The following is a 20,581-nucleotide window of genomic DNA, read 5'->3' on the forward strand; positions in this document are numbered from 1 at the left end:
CTTTGCCAACGGCAATATTGAGACGTTATTTCTTAGGTTTTCTTCTAGGATGTTTATAGTTTGAGGTCTTACATGTAAGTCTTTAATCCATCTTGAGTTAGTTCTTGAATATGGTAAAAGGAAAGGATCCAGGTTCATTCTCCTGCAGATGACTAGCCAGTTATCCCAGCATTATTTACTGCGTAGGAAGTCCTTTTCCCATTGCTTCTTTTTGTTGGCTTTGTCAAAAGTCAGATGGTTTTAGGTTTGTGACTTTATTTCTGGGTTATCTCTTCTGTTCCATTGGTCTATCTGTCTGTTTTTATATCAGTACAATGCTGTTTCGGTTACTGTAGCCTTGTAGTATAGTTTAAATTCAGGCAGTGTGATACCTCTGGGTTTGTTTTTATTTTATTTTATTTTATTCTTTTTTTTTTTTTGCTTAGTATTGCTTTTGCTATTTGGGCTCTTTTTTGGTTCCATATGAATTTTGGCATAGCTTTCTCTAATTCTGTGAAAAAATGACTTTGGTAGTTTCATAGGAATAGCTATGTGTAAATAACGTTGGGCAGAATGTCAATTTTAATAATATTGATTCTTCCAATCTGAGAACATGGATTTTTTTTTCCATTTTGTGTCTCTAATTTCTTTCAGCAGTGTTTTGTAGTTCTGCTTGTAGATATCTTTCATCTCCTTGGTTAGCTGTATTTGCTAAATGTCTTCATCAGGAAATTAAAAAGATCTCAAGTTAAAAATCTAACATTGCACCTAGAGGAACGAGAATTTTTTAAAAAGCCAGCCCAAAGCAGAGAGAAGAAGCAAAATAACTAAAATTAAAGAAGAACTAAATAGGACTAAGATGGAAAAATCCATACAAAAGTCAATGAAACCAAAAAATGATTTTTGAAAGAATAAACAAGATTGATAGACCACTAGTTAGACTAACCAAAAAAAACCACAGAAGATCCAAATAAGTACAATCAGAAAAGACAAAGATGACATTACAATAAATCCCACAGAAATACAAAAGATCCTCAGAGACTATTATGAACAACTCTATGCACACAAACTAGAAAATCTAGAGGAAATGGATAAATTCCTAGAAACATATAACCTCCCAAGACTGAGCCAGGAAGAAAGTGAAAACTTGAACAAACAATAACAAGTTCCAAAATTGAGTCAGTAATTAAAAAAAAAAAAAAATCAGCCAAAAAAAAAGAAGACCTGAACCAAATAGATTCACAGCCAAATTCGACCAGACATACAAAGAACTGATATCAATCCTACTGAAACTATTCCAAAAAATCGAAGAGGAGGGTCTCTTCCCTAACTCATTCTATGAAGCCAACATCAGTGTGATATCAAAATTTGGCAGAGACATGGCAAAAAGAGAAAACTTCAGGCCAATAACCCTAATGAACCTAGATGCAAAAATCTAGTAAACTAAATCCAGCATTACATCAAAAAGTTAATACTCCACAATCAAGTAGGCTTTATTACTGGGATGCAAGCCTGGTTCAACATATGCAAATTAATAAATGTGATTCACCACATAAACTAAATGCAAAAACCATATGATTATTTCTATAGCTGCAGAAAAAGCTTTCAGTAAAATCCAACATCGCCTCATGATAAAAACTCTCAATATACCAGGCATCAAAAAAACATACCTCAAAATAACAAGAGCTTTCTATAACAAATCCATATTCAACAGCGTACTGAATGGCAAAAGCTGGAAGCATTCCCCTTGAGAACTGGAATAAGACAAGGATATCCATTCTCACCACTCCTATTCAACATAATGAAGGTCTAGCCTGAGCAGTCAGGCAAGAGAAAGAAATAAAGGCATCCAAAAAGGAAAAGAAGTCAAACTATACCTTAACAGACGACATGATTCTACACCTAGACAACATTAAAGATCCTGCTCAGAGGCTCCTAGAACTGATAGCAACTTCAGTAAAGTTTCAGAATATAAAATCAATGTACAAGAATTAGCATGTTTACACACCAATAACGTTCAAGCTGACAGTCAAATCAAGCCAGGCACAGTGGCTTATGCCTGTAATCCCAGCACTTTGGGAGACCAAGGTAGGAGGATCACTTGAGCTCAGGAGTTCAAGAACAATCTGGGCAACATAAGGAGACCTCAGCTCAGGAAAAAAATTTTAAAATTAGCCATGCATGGTGTCATGTGCCTGTGGTCCCAGCTGTTTGGAAGGCTGAGGTGGGAGAGTTGCTTGAGCCCAGGAGATCGAGGCTACAGTAAGCTGTGATCACACCACTACACTCCAGCCTAGGTAACAGAACAAGATGCTCTGTCAAATAATAATAATAATAGTAATAATAATAATAAATACCGAATTCCTAGGTATTTCAGGTTTTGTAGCCAAAATTGAATATAGCCAATTTTCTAATTTGAATGAATGTTATCCTAGGAGGTTAGTATCTTTAGCATGTTATAAATGCAAATGTAAATACTTTCTAGATAAATAACATTATCACAGTTCTAAAATTATTTCTACAGTTTTAGTTTTAATAGTCAATGTGCAGCACATAATCAAAATAGCCAGACACACAAGGGGATAAGGCTATATTAATAAAACCAGTTCCTCCCCCTACACACAGAAAATAAAAATTTAAGAGACTCTGTACATTGGAGTTATCAGACACAGACTTTTAAAACACTGTGCTTATTACACTCAAGGAGATGAAAGATGCAAATAAGAATTCCAGCAGAGAATGAGAAAAAAATTTTAAATAGTTAAATACAAATTATAGTACTGAAAAATATGCCAGCCCCCCCATCCCCTTAGGCCACATAGCCAGTGGAAACCCTGTGGGGGACCTGGAATTCAATCTCTATCTGACAGTAATAAGGCAGCGCTCGCCACCGACTCACCCCTACTTTCTCGCCAGAGGAGTGTCATAGGAGACCAGCTAAAACAAAAGATTTAAGGCAGATCTAGAATCTCATAACATAATACTCCAGAAGTCAATGATTCAATAAAAAAATTACTCATCATACTCAAGATTACTTCAAGATGAGGAAAATATCAACTTGAATGAGAAATAACAACCAGTGGGCAAAAACACCAAGATGACAGCGATGCTGGGATTATCTGACCAGGATTTTAAGCAGGCAACCTGAAAATGCTTCAACAAGCAATCACAAATATGACTGAAATAATTTTTAATAGGAAGTCTCAGCGAAGAGTCAAAACATATAAAAAAGAAGCAAGTGGAAATTTAGAACTGAAAAATATATATTCAAAATGTAAAAAATACTCAGTGAATGGGCACAATTGTAGAATAGAGGAGACATAAGAAAGAATCATTAATCTTGTAGATATAACAAACAAAATAAACCATTCTAAGAGTGAGAGAAAACAAATTTAAAAAAGATGAACAGAGGCTCAGGGAACTATGGAACTGCAGATTGAGTATTCCGTATTCAAAATGCTTGGGACCACAAGTGTTTCAGCATTTGGATTTTTTCAGATTCTTAAATATTTGCATCATACTTACCAATGGAGTATCCCTAATCTGAAAATCTGAAATCCAAAATGCTCCAGTGAGCATTTCTTCTGAGTATCATGTCAGCACTGAAAAAGCTTCAGATTTTGTAGTATTTTGGATTTTAGGTTTTTGGATTAGGGATACTCAACCTGTATAATACAGGATCTAACATTTATGTCATCAAAGCAGCAGAAAAAGAGGAGAAAAATGATGAAAGCTGAAGGAATAATGACTTGCAATTTTTCAAATTTGGCAAAGACCCATACGTTTAATAAATTTTCAGCAAATTTCCTAAGGAAATTCATGCTTAAATACATCATAATCAAATTTCTAAAAATTAGAAACAAAGAAAAACAATTGAAAGCAGTGAAAAAAAAAATGGCACCTTACCTACAGCAGAAAACCAATTCAAATGACAGCAGATTCCTCACTAGGAACCACGGAGGTCAATATAAAAGTTTTTTATTTGTAAAGGAAAGAAACAGTCAAGTGTGAATTCTCTATCTAGCTAGTATCTTTCAGGAATTACGGGGAAATAAGACATTCTCAGATGAAAGAAAACTAACAGAATTTATCACCAGCTGACCTACCCTAAAAGAATAGCTAAAGAAAGTTCTCAAAACAGAAAACAACTAATCAAAGAAGGAATCTTTACACAGCAGGAAGGAAGAAAATAAAACAAGAGATGTAAACATATAGATAAATACATTTCTCTGCTCCTCTTAAGTTTTCTAAATTGTTTTTTATTGTCACAACAAAAATTATAACACTGTCTGATGTGGTTCTCAATATATGTAGAGATAATTTTTTAAGACAATTCTATTACAAATGGGAAAGGGTAAAGAGACAAAGAAAACATAAAGAGAGAAAAGGCTTCTACTCTTCACACACATTCTTATGGTCATGGAACAGATTTTGTCATTGTCAGTAAGTTTAGCAACTTCATCACATCAATTTCAAACACCTCACTCTGAGTATCACCTCCAGGTCCATTCAAAATTTACTTGGTCTCACTGGAAGCACTAATCATTGAAGTAACTACGTTTTCACAGTCCAGTCTCCACCCTCTATTGTGTCTCAACATCCCTTTGAACTTTTTAAAAGAGAGGGAGCTCATCTGCAACTACCTATAGTTTTGAGGTATTTCTAGTATCAAGAGAAGGAGCTCAGTTAATCTGCAACTACTTATAGTGTTTAAGTATATATTTGGATATATACTCAGTAATGAGAACATAAATCATTGTATTATAAAGATACATGCACACATATGTTCATTGCAACACTATTCACAACTGCAAAGACATGGAATCAATATAAATGCCCATCAATGATAGACTGGATAAATAAAATGTGGTATATATACACCATGGAATACTATGCAGCCATAAAAAAGAATGCAGTTTTGTTCTTTGCAGGGACATGGATGGAGCTGGAGGCCATTATTCTTAGTAAACTAACACAGGGACAGAAAACCAAATACTGCATGTTCTCATTTATAAGTGGAGCTAAATGATAAGAACACATGGACACATGAACACATGACAGAAAACCAAATACTGCATGTTCTCATTTATAAGTGGAGCTAAATGATAAGAACACATGGACACATAGAGGGGAACAACACACACTGGGGCCTATTGGAGGGTGGAGGATGGATGGTGAGAGGAGGGAGAGGAGCAGGAAAAATAACTAATGGATACTAGGCTTAATACCCGGGTGATGAAATAATCTGTATAACAAACTCCCATAACACAGGTTTACCTATACAACAAACCTGCACATATAGCCCTGAACTTAAAGTAAAAGTTAAAAAAAAAACTTTAAAAAAAGAAAATATTAAAAAAGAAAAGAAAAGAAGATTTCAGCCAAAATTTATATAAATAAATTTCAGTTCTGTCACTTACTAAGTGATCTTGGGAAAGTTACATAACCCTCTGAGTCTCATTTTTTCTTATTTTTAAAATTGAGATGCAGTAATAATAATATTTATCTCACATGACCACTATTTTAAATAAAACGATTTATGTTGAAACGCCTAGCAATGGATAGCAATGAATGAGTAATCCATAATAAGAATCTACTTAAAACTGCAATTATTAGCTTCTACCAGTAATGCAAAGGACATTTATATATCAATAATAATGAATGTTGTCTGCCAAAGATAATGACAAACTCCAGGAATCATCTCTGTGCAGCAGGGCTTATCTATGCAGGATTTGGGACCATTTGGAATAAAAGACCAAAAGTACCTCAACACCAGACCTGCACAGGTTTGTCAACATCTTATTGAAAATCCAATGGGAGAAAATCCAATAAGATTGAGACAATTAGGTGTGTTTATGTATTCATACAAAATTATGCTGGCCAAGATAATTAATTAAGATTCCAGGGGTTTCATTAATTCTCTTATTTGTATACAGTTATTTTAACTGCATAGATCTAATTAGTTTTGAAACTTGATTTGGGTCAGCATAATTATTGTAGGCTACGCTGTACTCATCTGTGCCATCTCTGAGAAGCAGCTATGACTAGGTTCCAGGAACTATTTTTGTTTTTTAGCATTTTCATGTTTTTTTTTTTTATAATTAGTTGCATCTTAGAGAGCTGCATGAAGAGCCTTAATGCTTTTCTCCACATGAAGGTGACCTATGTTTCAATTTAACTTTGGCATACCCCACTTATGTAGATTTTTTTTCCCCGAAATCTTGGACTCTCGAGGTAGAGATCTGGTTATTAAAGATACTTCATCCTTTTTCCACCTTATATTTATCTCTAATCCAGTGCTTTCTTTCCAGATAACCCAAGACTCTCTTCCTTGTTCCTAACTTCCATGTGTTTTTTAATAAGTGATTTTTACCATTTATATTGTTCTAAAATTGCTTTTATAATTCAAGAATATTTTTTAGATAATTCCATGTATGTATTAATATCCTTCAGGCTTTTAATGAAAGCATTTCATTAGTATTTACTTAACTGTACTCCTACCAATGCTTCATTGTACCAGCATTTCTCTCGGATGTATTCCTGGGTCAAAAGGTTTGCACAATTTAAGTTCTAATAGATTCTGCCAAATTGTCCTCAAAGAAAATTAGCACAACTTAACTCATAGTGCTTTATGTTAACAATCTATTAGATCAAACGTTTTTCGTTACTTATTTGATCTATCAATTTCTGAAACTCTTGCACTATGATTGTACATTTTTCAGTTTCACATACTCCTATCAGATTTTTCTTTAAATATTTCAACACTGTGTTATTAGGTATTTAAATGTTTAAGACTGCTATGACTTCCTTGTGAATGACACTTTTTATTTTAATAAAACCTTTAAAAGTAACGTTGCCAATTTACTTCCCACCAGCAATAATCTGAAAGCAATTTATTCATTCCTTAAACTGTTAATAGTATTGAACTTTTTTACAATGAATAACATGATCTATTATAATGTAACTAATTTTGTTTTTTTAAAAAAAGTTTAATGGTTGTCATTGTGCATAATTTAGTTTTCTATTTACCATGCTTTCTTTGTCACTGTTATTTTTGTTGTTTGTTTTCCTATCATTATTTCCTTTAAATTGAATCAATCTTCTTTTTACTACTTTAACCATATGGAATTTATGCATCATATTTGTATTCTTCCAGTAGTCATAATTCTTAAGGTTCTAACACTTTGTTTACATTTTCTACTAGTGTCTATAATTAATTTGTTTATAAATCCTGACTTTAAATTAGTTAAGAATCTTAGCATATCTTTACCTCTCATCCTGTTCTTACCATTGCCCATCTTGCTTGTGAAATCCTCAGGAAATTACTGGCTGGGCACAGTGGCTCATTCCTGTAATCCCAGCACTTTGGGAGGCCCAGGCAGGTGGATCACCTGAGGTCAGGAGCTTGAGACCAGCCTGACCAACATGGCAAAACCCCATCTCTAGTGAAAATACAAAAATTAGCCAGGTGTGGTGGTGCATGCCTGTAATCCCAGCTACTCGGGAGGCTGAGGCAGGAGAATCACTTGAACCTGGGAGGTGGAGGTTGCGGTGAGCCAAGATTGCATCATTAAACTCTAGCCTGGGCAACAACAGTGAAACACTGTCTCAAAAAAAAAAAAAAAAAGAAAGAAAGAAAAAAAGAAAAGTAAAAGAAAAGTTGTGATAAATGCTGGATTCATTTTCTTTTTTCTTTTCTTCTATTTATTTATTTGTTTGTTTTTTTTGTTTATTTACTTATTTGAGACAGGATCTCTGTCACCCAGGCTGGAGTGCAATGGTGGCAGTCTTGAACTCTTGGGCTAAAGTATTCTTCCTGCCTCGGCCTCCTAAAGTGCTGGGATTATAGGCATGAGCCACCATACCCAGTGATTATTTTTCTTTATTAATCATTTCAAAGACTGCTGAATAGTCATTAGTGTTGGTCCCATGCATCTTCCGAAGATTATTAATTTTTCTAGTGTTATTGTGAAGTCATGTAACACATCACAGTCTAAACAGTCCCCATGGGTATCATTTCACTAACTACCAAAGAATTACCCCATATGCTGTTATCTATATTTTACATATGAGGAATACAAGGATCTAATGGCTTGATGGACTTGCCCAAGGCTACACTATTAGTAAGTGTTGCAGTCTTGATTTCAATTTATGGTTTTTAAAAAAATTATTGATGCCCTACCCTTTCTATGATGCTATCATGTCATCTAAGCCCTTGTCACTTTTTCTGCGTGCTTTTTATTTTTCTCTGGCAGGTCAGAGGATTTGGTTCAATTTTGTCTTTTTCTTTTTGGCTTCCACCAATCACTAGCTTCAAAATTGACACAAAAGAAAGAAAGAAAGATGCATTTGCTAAATTTATCTTCTCAACTGGCCTCCTTCACCACTTCATAATTGTAAGAGTTACCTTTTTTATTGTCCTAAACTACCTCTTTTTTTCTGGCTGTTCTTACTCATCTACATCTCCTGCTAACTTCCTTTCTCCATCATACCATGAAAATTTTGTCTTCATAAAAACTGGTATCTTGGAGACAAGCTACAGAGGCTGAAGCATAACACATCAAGTTCTCACCAAGAATTTGGGAGCTAATTATAACTCTTCCAAACAGACTCCTATACAGCTTCCTTTCCCCTATTTTCTACATGCCTGTGTGTGAATTTTTTTGCTTTTGCAGACACTGACTCAGACAAATCCCTACACGATTTTCCTTCTATCCCCTCTCATTCCTGGCCAGGTCACTTTTGTCTAAGTTTGTTTCTTTGCTATCTATCTCCTGTGCTTAGTATGTATAGGAACTTCCCCACTCTTCCTTACCCCAGTATTCCTGAAATTCCTGGGTATAACTAAACTTCTTTCTGGAGTACTCTCATTTCTATTCTAAGACTCAAGGGGCAAGGTGCTCCTTCCTTTGCACAATTCACAGCATCCCTCAGTTCCAAATCATCTCTTCCCTTTTAAAATTTATTTTTTAAAAATACCCTTATTGTGTTTGATTATCCTTGAGGCATTCTCATATTGTTCTTAATTATTTTACACTTCAACTTACCTTGCATTTGCCTTTAGTGTCATCTATTAGTTGCAACAGGGAATATGCAGGTTTTTATAAAGGAGGATTCAGTGATTCCCACTTAGGGATTGGATTAAGTGGGCAGCCTGAGAACATACGGTGTGTCCTGCTCCTGCTCCAAATTTATGATAAGAAGAATGTATTACATAAATGAACTCATAGCAGTGCTGGAAAACCTGAAAAAGGAAAGCACTTTTAGTGGTCCCAAATTATGAATATTCCTAGAAAGATTAAAAAGTAGGTGGAATTCAATTAAGGAAAGAACCACAACCTCACATCCCCGTTAGGAGAAAACTGCTGAAAAAGTTCTGGAGTAGACCCACTCCAATTTATTCCAAGTAAGAACCAGTCGGTGTTTTCCCCTGGGAGGGAGATGTGAGGGGACATTTGGGCCCATGGAGCAGGGCAATTCCAGGTGGCTGGAAACTTCAGGAAGAATGAGAAACAGACAGGTCGAGAAACCCAGTTCCTGGGACTGTCTACCAGACAGTACATTCTGTTACTTTCTCTGGGCCCCTGGGGGTGGCTGAGAATATTCCTGGTGGTGAGTGTTTATGGCACTGTTGACCAAAATTGAGGCTGTCAACACAGAAAAAAAATTATGAAGGTTTTTTGAACCTCAAATGTGAGGATTGATCCAGGAAGACACAGCAACAAAGTTGGAGGTGTTCTGAGGTCTGTCAGAAGGTGAAAGGTTTTGATGGAAAAATCTGAAAAAAGAGAGAGGGAATTCCTCATACTGTAGTCATTCTCTTTTCATTGGAAGGTACAATACAGAAGTTATAATCATTAGCCATGGATTATATCACAGGGTTATAGGAACACATTAAAGTCACAGCTCTGCAATCAGTAAAATACAGAATGTAGAAAATGCTAAAGGACTAAATAACCAATTCTTTCAACAAAAATAATTGCACAAACAAAAAGAGAGAAGAAAGTTATGGCTTTAAGAAAAACAGAAGATATAACAACTAAATGAAACAGATAGACCTGGGATTTTCTAGGTATAGAATCATATCATCTGTGAAGACAGAGAGTTTTGCTTTCAGGATAAATTTTGATACTAATTTCTCAACTTGGGGATATACAGACAGAGAAAACAACATATTTGAATCCTAAATCCATGTTTGGTGCAGACTTTGGTCCAAAATTCCCAAGAGAGATTTTTTTCCCCTTTAAAAGATTTAATAGTTTCATGTATAAAAAATTGATTTTATACTACCATGCCAAGCAACACTTTAATATAGTCCTCTCTGTAAGTAACTACAATGTACAGTTATTATAGTTCCTATCCAAACTCTGGGAGGGTTGAATAGCTGGCCTTACACAAACGTAGTGTCTTAGAACCTGCTGCACCACCTATGAAGAGCAAATATTTTAACAGCAAGGGGGCCACATTTTAGCCCCTTAAGAGATGAAAGTAACAAACTCTTAATGACCAGCTTCATGTGGTGAAGAGTGTGTTGATGTGTATTGACAGTTGTGGTGATGCAAGAGCTTGAAGCAAATATCCTCTCCTGAAATTAAGGAGTAAGCAAGAGCTCATCATATTTCTGTGTGACAATCAATAAAAATGCTCCACTCCCACATTACGGAGGACAACTCATCATTTTTTCAGTATAGAGTCAAATTTTATTGTCCTATGCTATGTGCCTACTTTAGGCTTGTCAAGTTTGGTGCATCCTGGGCCCATGCTAGGTCTTTCTGCACTTTTGACATTAGCAGTACCAACTTTTAGACAGAATATAGTGAATTTGGGATCAGAAAGGTCATATTCCTAGTCAAGTTGCTCTTAAAAGTGATTGATAAAACACAATAGCAATCTAAAGAGAGCTTGCTGTCAAAGGAAGATTGAGACTTTGTTTAGGGCTTAGACATTGATTGATTACCTCTTGGGGCTATCACCCCATACCAATAGCCAAAAATGCTTGGCATCAGGATTACAGTAGTTGTAGACAAAGCCTCAATAGAGGTTTGAGTTTCGTTTCTTTCCATAAGGCTACAGTCTAGATTAGTGTACCTAAACATGTAGTGCTTACAAATGTTAGGTTTTACAACTTCTCTGTTTTGCATTTATATTATCTGTATGTGTTGTATTTTCATACTTTTTTTTGTACAAAGACAAAAGTTGCCAAAAGGAAATTAAGAGTTTTGGGGTTGACATTTGTTATTTTTAGTGGGTAACTTATAAAAGTTGACAGAAAAATGTTATATTTCTATGTGGTCATAGATGGCATTGACAATCCTACAAATATTTCTCACACACTGACCATGTGCCCAAAACTCATTGAGGAAAGAGGAGGATGTACAGGTCATCATAGCCACTTTACTCCCTCAAACATCTACCAAGCATAGACGTAAAGGAGATTTAGTGTTTCCCTTCTACACATACAAAAATGATAGGGGAATGCAGAGTCACAAATGCCCCAATGGACAGTATCCTAGATGACTTTCTAATAGCAGGGCTTCCTGAGTGTGACACCCAAGTATCTTTCCACTTCTCTCCTTCACCAACATATGTTTATAATAATCGCATAGTTACATTTGCAAAATAAGATAAATAAAAATATTTTAGAATATTGGCAGGGCGTGGTGGCTCACACTTGTAATCCCAGCCCTTTGGGAGGATGAGGCAGGCAGATCCCTTGAGCCCAGGAATTTGAGATCAGCCTGGGCAACATGATGAAACTCCGACTCTAACCAAAAAAAATTATATACATTTGGATGGGTCGTTTGCAAAAAAGTAGGGACGTGTACCCTTGTAAACAAGGACAACTTTGATAGTCAATCCTTTTATAGAAAGTAGTAAGCTCTACAAAGGAGCAGGTAATGTTTGCAAATGCAAACCTTACATGCTAACCACTTTGCTAGCCAGATACACTCTGGAGGAATCAACTAATTGATGTAGGTGTAATAGGATATGTAATATTGTTTGATCAAGACTTTGCTTCTGTGGTTGTTTCTCCACATCTTGCAAAAGATCTTTGCGAAACACTACATTCAGAAACATCAGATGGACAAGCTTGATATACCAAGTCTTGGTTAATGAATAAACTTGTTTTAAATTGGCTTATTGCTGGTCTCCCAAGGCTTCCTATTTTTCTTTGCTGTCGTCTCTCTAAAATTTCAGGGGAAAACTGTGAGTCTCAAAATGCTTATAAGCAGGAACAAGCTGATTTTACTACTAGGAATAGTCTTTTTCAAACAAGGTAAATCTGCAACTCTTTTGCTCCCCAAAGGTAAGTTTCAAATGAACTCTATAATTACCTTTGTCTGAAACTTTGATGACAATGGACATCACAACTCCACTCCATGTTTCTTTGGGAAAATAGGAGAAGCAAATATATTTTGGTTATCTAATTGTTTTTAAACAATTATTTCGGACTTATCTCCTGCAATCAGCATAGGACACAGGGTGAAACATTTATAGAATGCAACTAATGTATCCAATTAAGTGAACAATCCCTGTTTTCTTCACTTAGTTTCCCTAAGTGAACTGAGATTGTTCACTTACTTGGACCCATTACATAATCCCATCTTCATTCATAGAGCAAAGTCTGGAAATCAGCATGGATTTGGAAGCATTTTTAATCTTTTGCAAAATCATCTTGCTGAGAAATATGAAGTATGTTCACTGTAGTATATTGTAAATGGTCTTTTTTTCCCTTTCAACTAACTTAAGCTGAAAACAGTTCTTGGCAGACTTCTCCTTGGTCAGACTTGTGCCAGCCCTGAGAATCAACATGTTTTCTGACTTTACTTTAGTGAATTCGGGAAATTGTAAATTTTATATTTAAAGTATTTATGACTCATTTGACTGAAACAGTTAGAAAATAAGCTTTTGATCCAATGTCATCCTGGCATTGGGTTCAGGATCAAAACACTTATTGTTACATTCATGCTCTGCCATTATTCAGCTGTGCATCTCCTTGATTGTTAGTTTTCTCATCTGCAATGTGGGGATAACAGTGTTTCATTTATAGGCATAGAGTGGCATTAAACGAGAAGCTGTATGAAAGAGCTTTGAATACTTTAACATGTTGATCTAAATAGCTATGCTCTTAAGGATGTGTTCTCAAGAAAAATCATTTGTTCGTCCACCCAGTGTTTCTAAGTGCTTACTTATGCCGAGAATTAAGCTAAACCTTAGAAATGCAGAGGTGAATAAGGCAATTTTTTTTCCCTCGAGTAGTTCATCGTCCAATGATGGAGGCAAATAATTCATTATCACAATTCTGCATGACAAGAACTATAAAAGGGGTGAAGAAAGCGTGCTACAGAACACAGGGGAGAGGCAACCCCACTTTGAGGAAATCAAGGAAGACTTCCTAGTTGAGGTGATCTGCAAGCTTAGGAATAAGAATTACAGAACTTAGGTAGGCAGTGAAGCATGGTGATTATGAGGCAAGGCTAGTTCTAATCCTCCTTCGAAATATGGAAAAGGATGACCTTCAGGAGGGACAGAAGATGTGCCATCCTTGAGTTACCAGGTGGTGGTAAACATCCTTAATCTAGCCTATCCCTTGGCTGAGGAGTCAGAAAACCCATTGAGGGCAAAGAAATAAAAACAACTTTTTCAGGGATAAAATATTTTACATAAAGAGAAAAGAGGTTTTTCTTCTATTACTTAGCAAACCTCTATCCAAGTACCGACTTGTGAATCAGGACACTTCACTCCACTCTCCTTAAATAACCTGTCACTTTCCATTCCTCAAAAGAATTAAATCCAATAAAGATTTATTGATATCTGACTGTGTGCTGGGCACCATACACTATAGTCTCAGACTCAGTTTCATGGGTGAAATAGTGAAGATATTACCTCAATCCTAGAAGCTATCTAATCATTTAACGTTTGTTTCGTTTTTTTCTCAGCTCCCAGTTGTGGGCGGAGTCTGGTTAAGGTACAGCCTTGGAATTATTTTAACATTTTCAGTCGCATTCTTGGAGGAAGCCAAGTGGAGAAGGGTTCCTATCCCTGGCAAGTGAGTCTCAAGGACTTCTATGCATCAGGAACTGTGCTAGATTTTATGGTTATAGATATTTCTAAGGTTAAGTTTATATCTTTGAGGAGCCTACAGCCTAGTTGGGTTGAAAGACACAGGATAGTCATCATGGCATGTGATGAATGTCATAAGAAAAAGTATTTACTTGTATATAGTAAATCATTTTAGAATCAAGTCAAATATCGCAAATAGGATAAGCAAAAATTAGAATGTATATTGGAGCAGTAGGATAAAGAAGAGGCTTGAAGAAGCTATAGGAGTCAAAGAGTTAGGAGTATGAGAAAAGTGGTAGATCCAAACAATTTTCCTAAGAGGCTTAGAGAAATTGGAGCATGTGTTGAAAGGCTCCCCAGCCCTCACCTTGCCTTTCTTCCAAACCTCTTCAGCTAGACTCTGCTATATCTTATACTCTTTTGTCTTCATTCACAGACACTGTTCATATTGTTAGAGCAACAGGTCTGCGTCAACAGTGTTATAAAAATAAGTAAACACATCCCACCACTTCTAACTACTACCTCTGTTGACACATACTTACAGCCAATCATCTCAAATTAACTACCTCTCATCTAGACCAGGGTTGCCAGCACCACTCTTCTTTCTGAGTGGTAGTGTGTGAACTTTATCTTCTCACAGTTCATGATTCTTGATATTTACGAGTGAGATATCTGAGTCTGGTTTTGAGAATAGGCTTCATCACCATGTTTAGGGGGATCCCAGAGCATGAACTTGCTTTCATTTAAGGTATTTGCATTTTAGGTGTCTCTGAAACAAAGACAGAAGCATATTTGTGGAGGAAGCATAGTCTCGCCACAGTGGGTGATCACAGCGGCTCACTGCGTTACAAACAGGTAAGAAAGGCCTAGCCCATGGGTGAAGATCAGACCACCATTTCCTCTCCTTTGGAATTATCAGCAATAGCTCTATTAAGACATGGACCTGTGTGATGGGTGAGTATTGCTTTAATAGAGGAACATCCTAATTGCATGACACAAATGGGGCTGGGTGACATTGTCAGGTGGCACTTGGTCAATGACACATATTCTTTTCAGAGGCAAAATTCGTTTTTACTTAAAATAACTGGAAGTTAATAATAGTATCCAAATCAGAAAAAAGAGCATTATAAAGAAGGATTTGTGAGAGTTCTCTTCTAGTTTTCTTAAATTTCAGTGAAAAAATATCTAGTTCATTATGCATCTGAAGAAATGGATAAAAGAAAACAAAGGGGGTCCAGTAAAATAGAAAGTAGGCTCCCTGTCTTCTTTCCCATTGATCCTGCCTCTCTGGGATTCAACCCAACAACTTCCCTTTACCCACTTTCTTGTGTTATCCAAATATCCTATTATTGGCTATGTTCTGGGCATGTACTAGGCTGTAATCAAGATCATGTTCCCATATAGTCATTCTTTCATTTCAAGTCTGCAAACATTTCCTGGATGTTTACTTTGTGCTAGATACCAAAGACACCAAAATGACTAAGACATGATTTCTGCCCCCAGAGACTTGACTTCTCTTTTAAAAAGAGTCAACCGATCATCTCACAGCGATGTGGCAAGTGGTAGGTAAGAGAGACATTATGTGTTAAGTTAGGTACCTAATTTGGCCAAGAGTCAGGGAAGTATACCCAGAGAAAACATGCCTTTTTCAATTTTGTATAGAAGCATCACTTCTGGGAATGAAGGGTCTCAAACGATGGCAGGCTGAAGTCTCTATCTATCTTAATGCATCCCACCAAGTTCCTTTCAGATAACATTAGTTAGTTATAACACAGTCTGTGCTTTATAATATACACTAAGCATAGGATCTCTGACATTGAAGTAGCATGCTTACTGGGAATCACAAATCATTCCAAAAGGATCTCACTGATATTAGGTCAGGTCAACCTCCCAGGGTAGCTGAATAAACTCCCCTATAGCTGTAGAGACCTGAACTACAATGTATGTGCCTCTCTAGATATTTTCAAATAACATTGCAAAGTATTAAATTCATCATATCCTTGGCTCTATATGAACCCACTCTTCACGAGTCCTCTACTGGAAGTTGGAATCTCTGAATTTTTTTCTAACAGTGCTGGAATTATTCTCACTTTCTCTGCTCAGCAGCCTCACACCCCATATTTTTTATCCATACCATTTTAAAGAAGCCAGTGTGTCAACCATTGCAACTGTATTCAGAAGCACAATGAAATTCATTCATTTTACTGTTTGCTTTCCATAGAAACATTGTGTCAACTTTGAATGTTACTGCTGGAGAATATGACTTAAGCCAGATAGAGCCGGGAGAGCAAACTCTCACTATTGAAACTGTCATCATACATCCACATTTCTCCACCAAGAAACCAATGGACTATGATATTGCCCTTTTAAAGATGGCTGGAGCCTTCCAATTTGGTAAACATTTGAGGATCGTGTTGAATTGTCTACCCCAAATTCTCTATAACCTCTGTGCCATAGCACATTTTCTGCAGTATATGTTCTGGGTCATGCCCTTTGAGACAGGGATTTGGGCTTGGGGGTCCTCCCTGAAACTCTTTTTGCTTGTGGTTCTGGAGATAGCATTACATGGAGTCAGGAGAGGGTTTTCTTGATCTGACAAGTAACCCCTGGAGGTGCCAGGCAAAGCTATCACAACTCTTATGAGGTCTTTAGGGGACCACCTGGATACCAACTGGTAAGTGGCTTTATAGTGTCCTCTCCTCCATGAATAAGACAAGCCCTACCTTGCTCTTTTCTTCAGACCATTTTGTGGGACCCATATGTCTTCCAGAGCTGCGGGAGCAATTTGAGGCTGGTTTTACTTGTACAACTGCAGGCTGGGGCCGCTTAACTGAAGGTAAGAACTTGTGTGCCATACCTCTTAGGCAGAGGTCAGAACTTTCTGATGGGTAATCGGAAAATGGAATTTTTAATCAATTTTTTAAAGACAATTGTGCATACATTTTTAAAGATAGAGAATGCCACATTGTACTTAGAAATTCAAGTCTTTCCAAGTGACACAAACACAAATGATGCATCTTCAACTCAGAAAGGGTGAAAGAGTTCCTGCTGGGGCTTCCATCTCTATGTTTTTCAGATGGCGTCCTCTCACAAGTCTTGCAGGAAGTGAATCTGCCTATTTTGACCTGGGAAGAGTGTGTGGCAGCTCTGTTAACACTAAAGAGGCCCATCAGTGGGAAGACCTTTCTTTGCACAGGCTTTCCTGATGGAGGGAGAGACGCATGTCAGGTGGGTGGGAGCTGCGGGGCTGTCAGGCCCCAGGCAAGGCTTGCCTTGGTTTTGTTTTCTTCTAGTTTTCTTAAATTCAGTGAAATTTAATTTAATTAGAAAGTATATTGGAGAGGTAGAATAAACAATAGTCTTGAAGAAGCTATAGGTGTCAAATAGTTAAGAGTACGAGAAAAATGGTAGATCCAAACCATTTCCCTAATCAGGCTGCAGGAAGACTGATCCCAGGTAAGGCAGGAATCTGGAAAGAAGGGTTAGGAGTACCAAGGGAGGTTAGGTCAAAATAAAGGGACAGTGGAAACAATCTGTTTTTAGCAGGAAGTGTGATTTAAAAGAAGTCTTCTGCTTTTTCCAAAAGACCAAATAACAGAGATAATGCCAAGAATGAACCCAGGGTTCTCCCATTCCTGAAGGATGGCTGACTCTTTTCTATTTACAAGTTTCCAGTTTGTGGACATTGGAAACTTTACACTTTGCCTCCATTCTTCCTACTAACCAAGGCCTGAAGTCAGTCTCATTGCTGGCCAAGACTTCTCTGAGTCTGCAGCGTGAGATAAGAGAAAGAATAAAGTCTGCTACTTTGATGAAAGCCATCGATGAGGAAAAGGGAGGTGGGATTGTTGGGTTCCAGTGATATTTGAGGATCATATGGGAATTGTGCTGGGATCTTCAGACACAGGACCCTGAGTCTAAATTATTAGAAGTGAAGAAATGACATTGATCCTCCTCCAGCATCGTTGTGAGGAAAAAGTGAGCACTTTGGGGCATAGACACTGACAGTGGTGCTAACAGAGGCTTTTTCCCTCTGCAGGGAGATTCAGGAGGTTCACTCATGTGCCGGAATAAAAAGGGGGCCTGGACTCTGGCTGGTGTGACTTCCTGGGGTTTGGGCTGTGGTCGAGGCTGGAGAAACAATGTGAGGAAAAATGATCAAGGATCCCCTGGGATCTTCACGGACCTTAGTAAAGTGCTTCCCTGGATCCACAAACACATCCAAACTGGTAACTAAGCCATCACACAAGGTTAAGAAGCTGCCATTCTGCTAGGGTCAGAGAGAGCATCATCTGAGTCTTGGCAAATCAGGACACCTGAACAGACAGGCTCTACCTCTGTTCTCAGTGTAGCACACAAGGATTGTGAGATTTACCAAGTCTGAATAAAACAAGAGTAAAATATGGTATGTGGAGCAGCATGCAAATTTTCAATGAAAAATGAATCCATCTATCCTAGACTTTCTCAAACTGGCCTTTAATTGAAACTATCTCAGTTGATCATATGCTTTCACCACTTACTTCTGAACAAAATCCAGCAAACTATAACAGATCAGTAGTTATCAACCAGGGGCAATTTTGCCCCCAGGGACAGTATCAGGAGACATTTTTATTGTCACAACTGGCAGGGCTGAGGAGTGGCTCTGGTGTCCAGTGGATAGGGGCCTTGGATGCTGCTAAACATCCTACAAAGTACAGGACAGCCTCCCACAACAAAGAATGATCCCACCCAAAAGGTTAATAGTATCCACATTGAGAATCCCTGGCATAGATCCAGGTATAGTAAGTCTGAGAAAGCCAGGATGTACATGCAGCCAGGCCTCCATATCTGCAGGTTCCACATCAGCAGATTCAACCAACTGTGGATCAAAAATATTTAGAGAAAAATAAAATGATAAAAATAACAATACAATAATAATGACAATACAAATTTTTAAAAGTACAGTATAACAACTACTTACATAGCATTTCCATTGTCTTAGGTATCGCAAGTACTCCAGAGACAATTTAGAGTGCTGCATAGGGGAAGACATGCCTAGGTTATCTGCAAATACTATGCCGTTTAAGGATTTGGACATCCTCAGATTTTTGGTATCTGCAAGGGTTCTGAAACCAACCCCCCACAAACATTGAGGGACAAGTGTATACCCTTATGATAGACTGACTAGTGAGCTCATTGCAACTTCTTTGCTACCTCCAAATCCAACTTAATTGTTTTCTTATCTGGTGGCTTCCAACCTCAAAAAGGCCTTTATCCTCTTCTAAAGAAGTTAATTTAAATTAAGTTTAGTAAGAATTTGAGTTTGTTTTCAAGTGTATTGTACAGTGGCAGGTATCTGAGCCCTCAAAGTTTTACCTATTTAACCCAGCAACTCTTTTATAGTTATGGACAAATTATTTCCATCTCTAGCCTCTGTTCTTATGTAAAATGACCCGCTTGCTCTGTGAAATCTCCAGTTAATTACTGTTTCTTATTAGCCCACTCAATAAAGAGAATTAAATCATTTTAAAACACCAGAGCCCCTTTCCTACTTTATCCATTTATCCCTTCCCTTCTTTCCACAGATTAGATTTTTATTAGTTGCATATTGACTTAAAAATCTCTTCTGCGCCAAGGAGATGCTAACTTCTTGAAGTATTGTTCAGGATACCACAGGCTTTCAATTGCATCTTTCTTTTTCTTTCCCAGGTAATCAGAGAAAGAGCTCCAGAGGTGGGTATTCCTTGCAGGCTGCTCCATCGGGAGCACAAATTAACATGTAGCACTTCTGAATGTCAGTTCCTAAAGTCTTCCTCTCCAAGAGCGCGCCATGCTCAGTAGGTCTAAAACTACCACCTGGAGCACCTACAGCCATTCCCAGCCAGTCCAGGCAAGCCCATGCCGGGCAGAAGCCCCAGTTGCCCTCCCATTTCATTTCTTAGCAATCCAGAGCTCTGTCCCAATTCAGTCAACCTTTGCCAAACACTAGCTTGGAATCAGAGACTCAGGGAAACAGGGCAAGGCAGTGCAGATGTGGTCAGTAAGCTACATGCCTTGCCCTGAAAGTGTCCCTACTTATATAGGGTCTTATCCCCTTTGTTCCGTTGCGATCCTGCAATGAATTCACTCTGTGACTTTGGGTGAGTCTTTTCCTAACTCTGGCCCTCATCCATAAAGAAAATGGTATGGGCCAGATGGTCTCTAAGACATTTTAGGTCAAATCATCAGTGGTTCTTTGAACCTGTGGAAAGATCTACAAAGAGCAATATAGAAAAATAGTACCCTGAGCCGGGCGCGGTGGCTCACGCCTGTAATCCCAGCACTTTGGGAGGCCGAGGCGGGCGGATCACAAGATCAGGAGATCGAGACCACGGTGAAACCCCGTCTCTACTAAAAATACAAAAAATTAGCCGGGCGCGGTGGCGGGCGCCTGTAGTCCCAGCTACTTGGGAGGCTGAGGCAGGAGAATGGCAGGAACCCGGGAGGCGGAGCTTGCAGTGAGCAGAGATCGCGCCACTGCACTCCAGCCTGGGCGACAGAGCGAGACTCCGTCTCAAAA

At 37.7% G+C, this 20,581-nt stretch overlaps 1 protein-coding gene across 1 annotated transcript in view; it reads left to right on the top strand.

Moving 5' to 3' along the window:
• Positions 1-12,198: 12,198 nt before the first annotated feature.
• OVCH2 (ovochymase 2) overlaps positions 12,199-20,581 on the top strand; it is a 16,955-nt gene continuing 8,572 nt past the window's right edge. The window contains exons 1-8 of the mRNA XM_025358155.1: positions 12,199-12,286; positions 13,920-14,029; positions 14,807-14,898; positions 16,265-16,437; positions 16,784-16,879; positions 17,120-17,271; positions 18,083-18,272; positions 19,732-19,755. Of these exons, the coding sequence (XP_025213940.1) occupies positions 12,199-12,286; positions 13,920-14,029; positions 14,807-14,898; positions 16,265-16,437; positions 16,784-16,879; positions 17,120-17,271; positions 18,083-18,272; positions 19,732-19,755 (925 nt within the window). The remainder of the gene's footprint in view (positions 12,287-13,919; positions 14,030-14,806; positions 14,899-16,264; positions 16,438-16,783; positions 16,880-17,119; positions 17,272-18,082; positions 18,273-19,731; positions 19,756-20,581) is intronic.

Source organism: Theropithecus gelada, chromosome 14 (assembly GCF_003255815.1).
Source record: "Theropithecus gelada isolate Dixy chromosome 14, Tgel_1.0, whole genome shotgun sequence".
Classification (NCBI taxonomy): domain Eukaryota; kingdom Metazoa; phylum Chordata; class Mammalia; order Primates; family Cercopithecidae; genus Theropithecus; species Theropithecus gelada.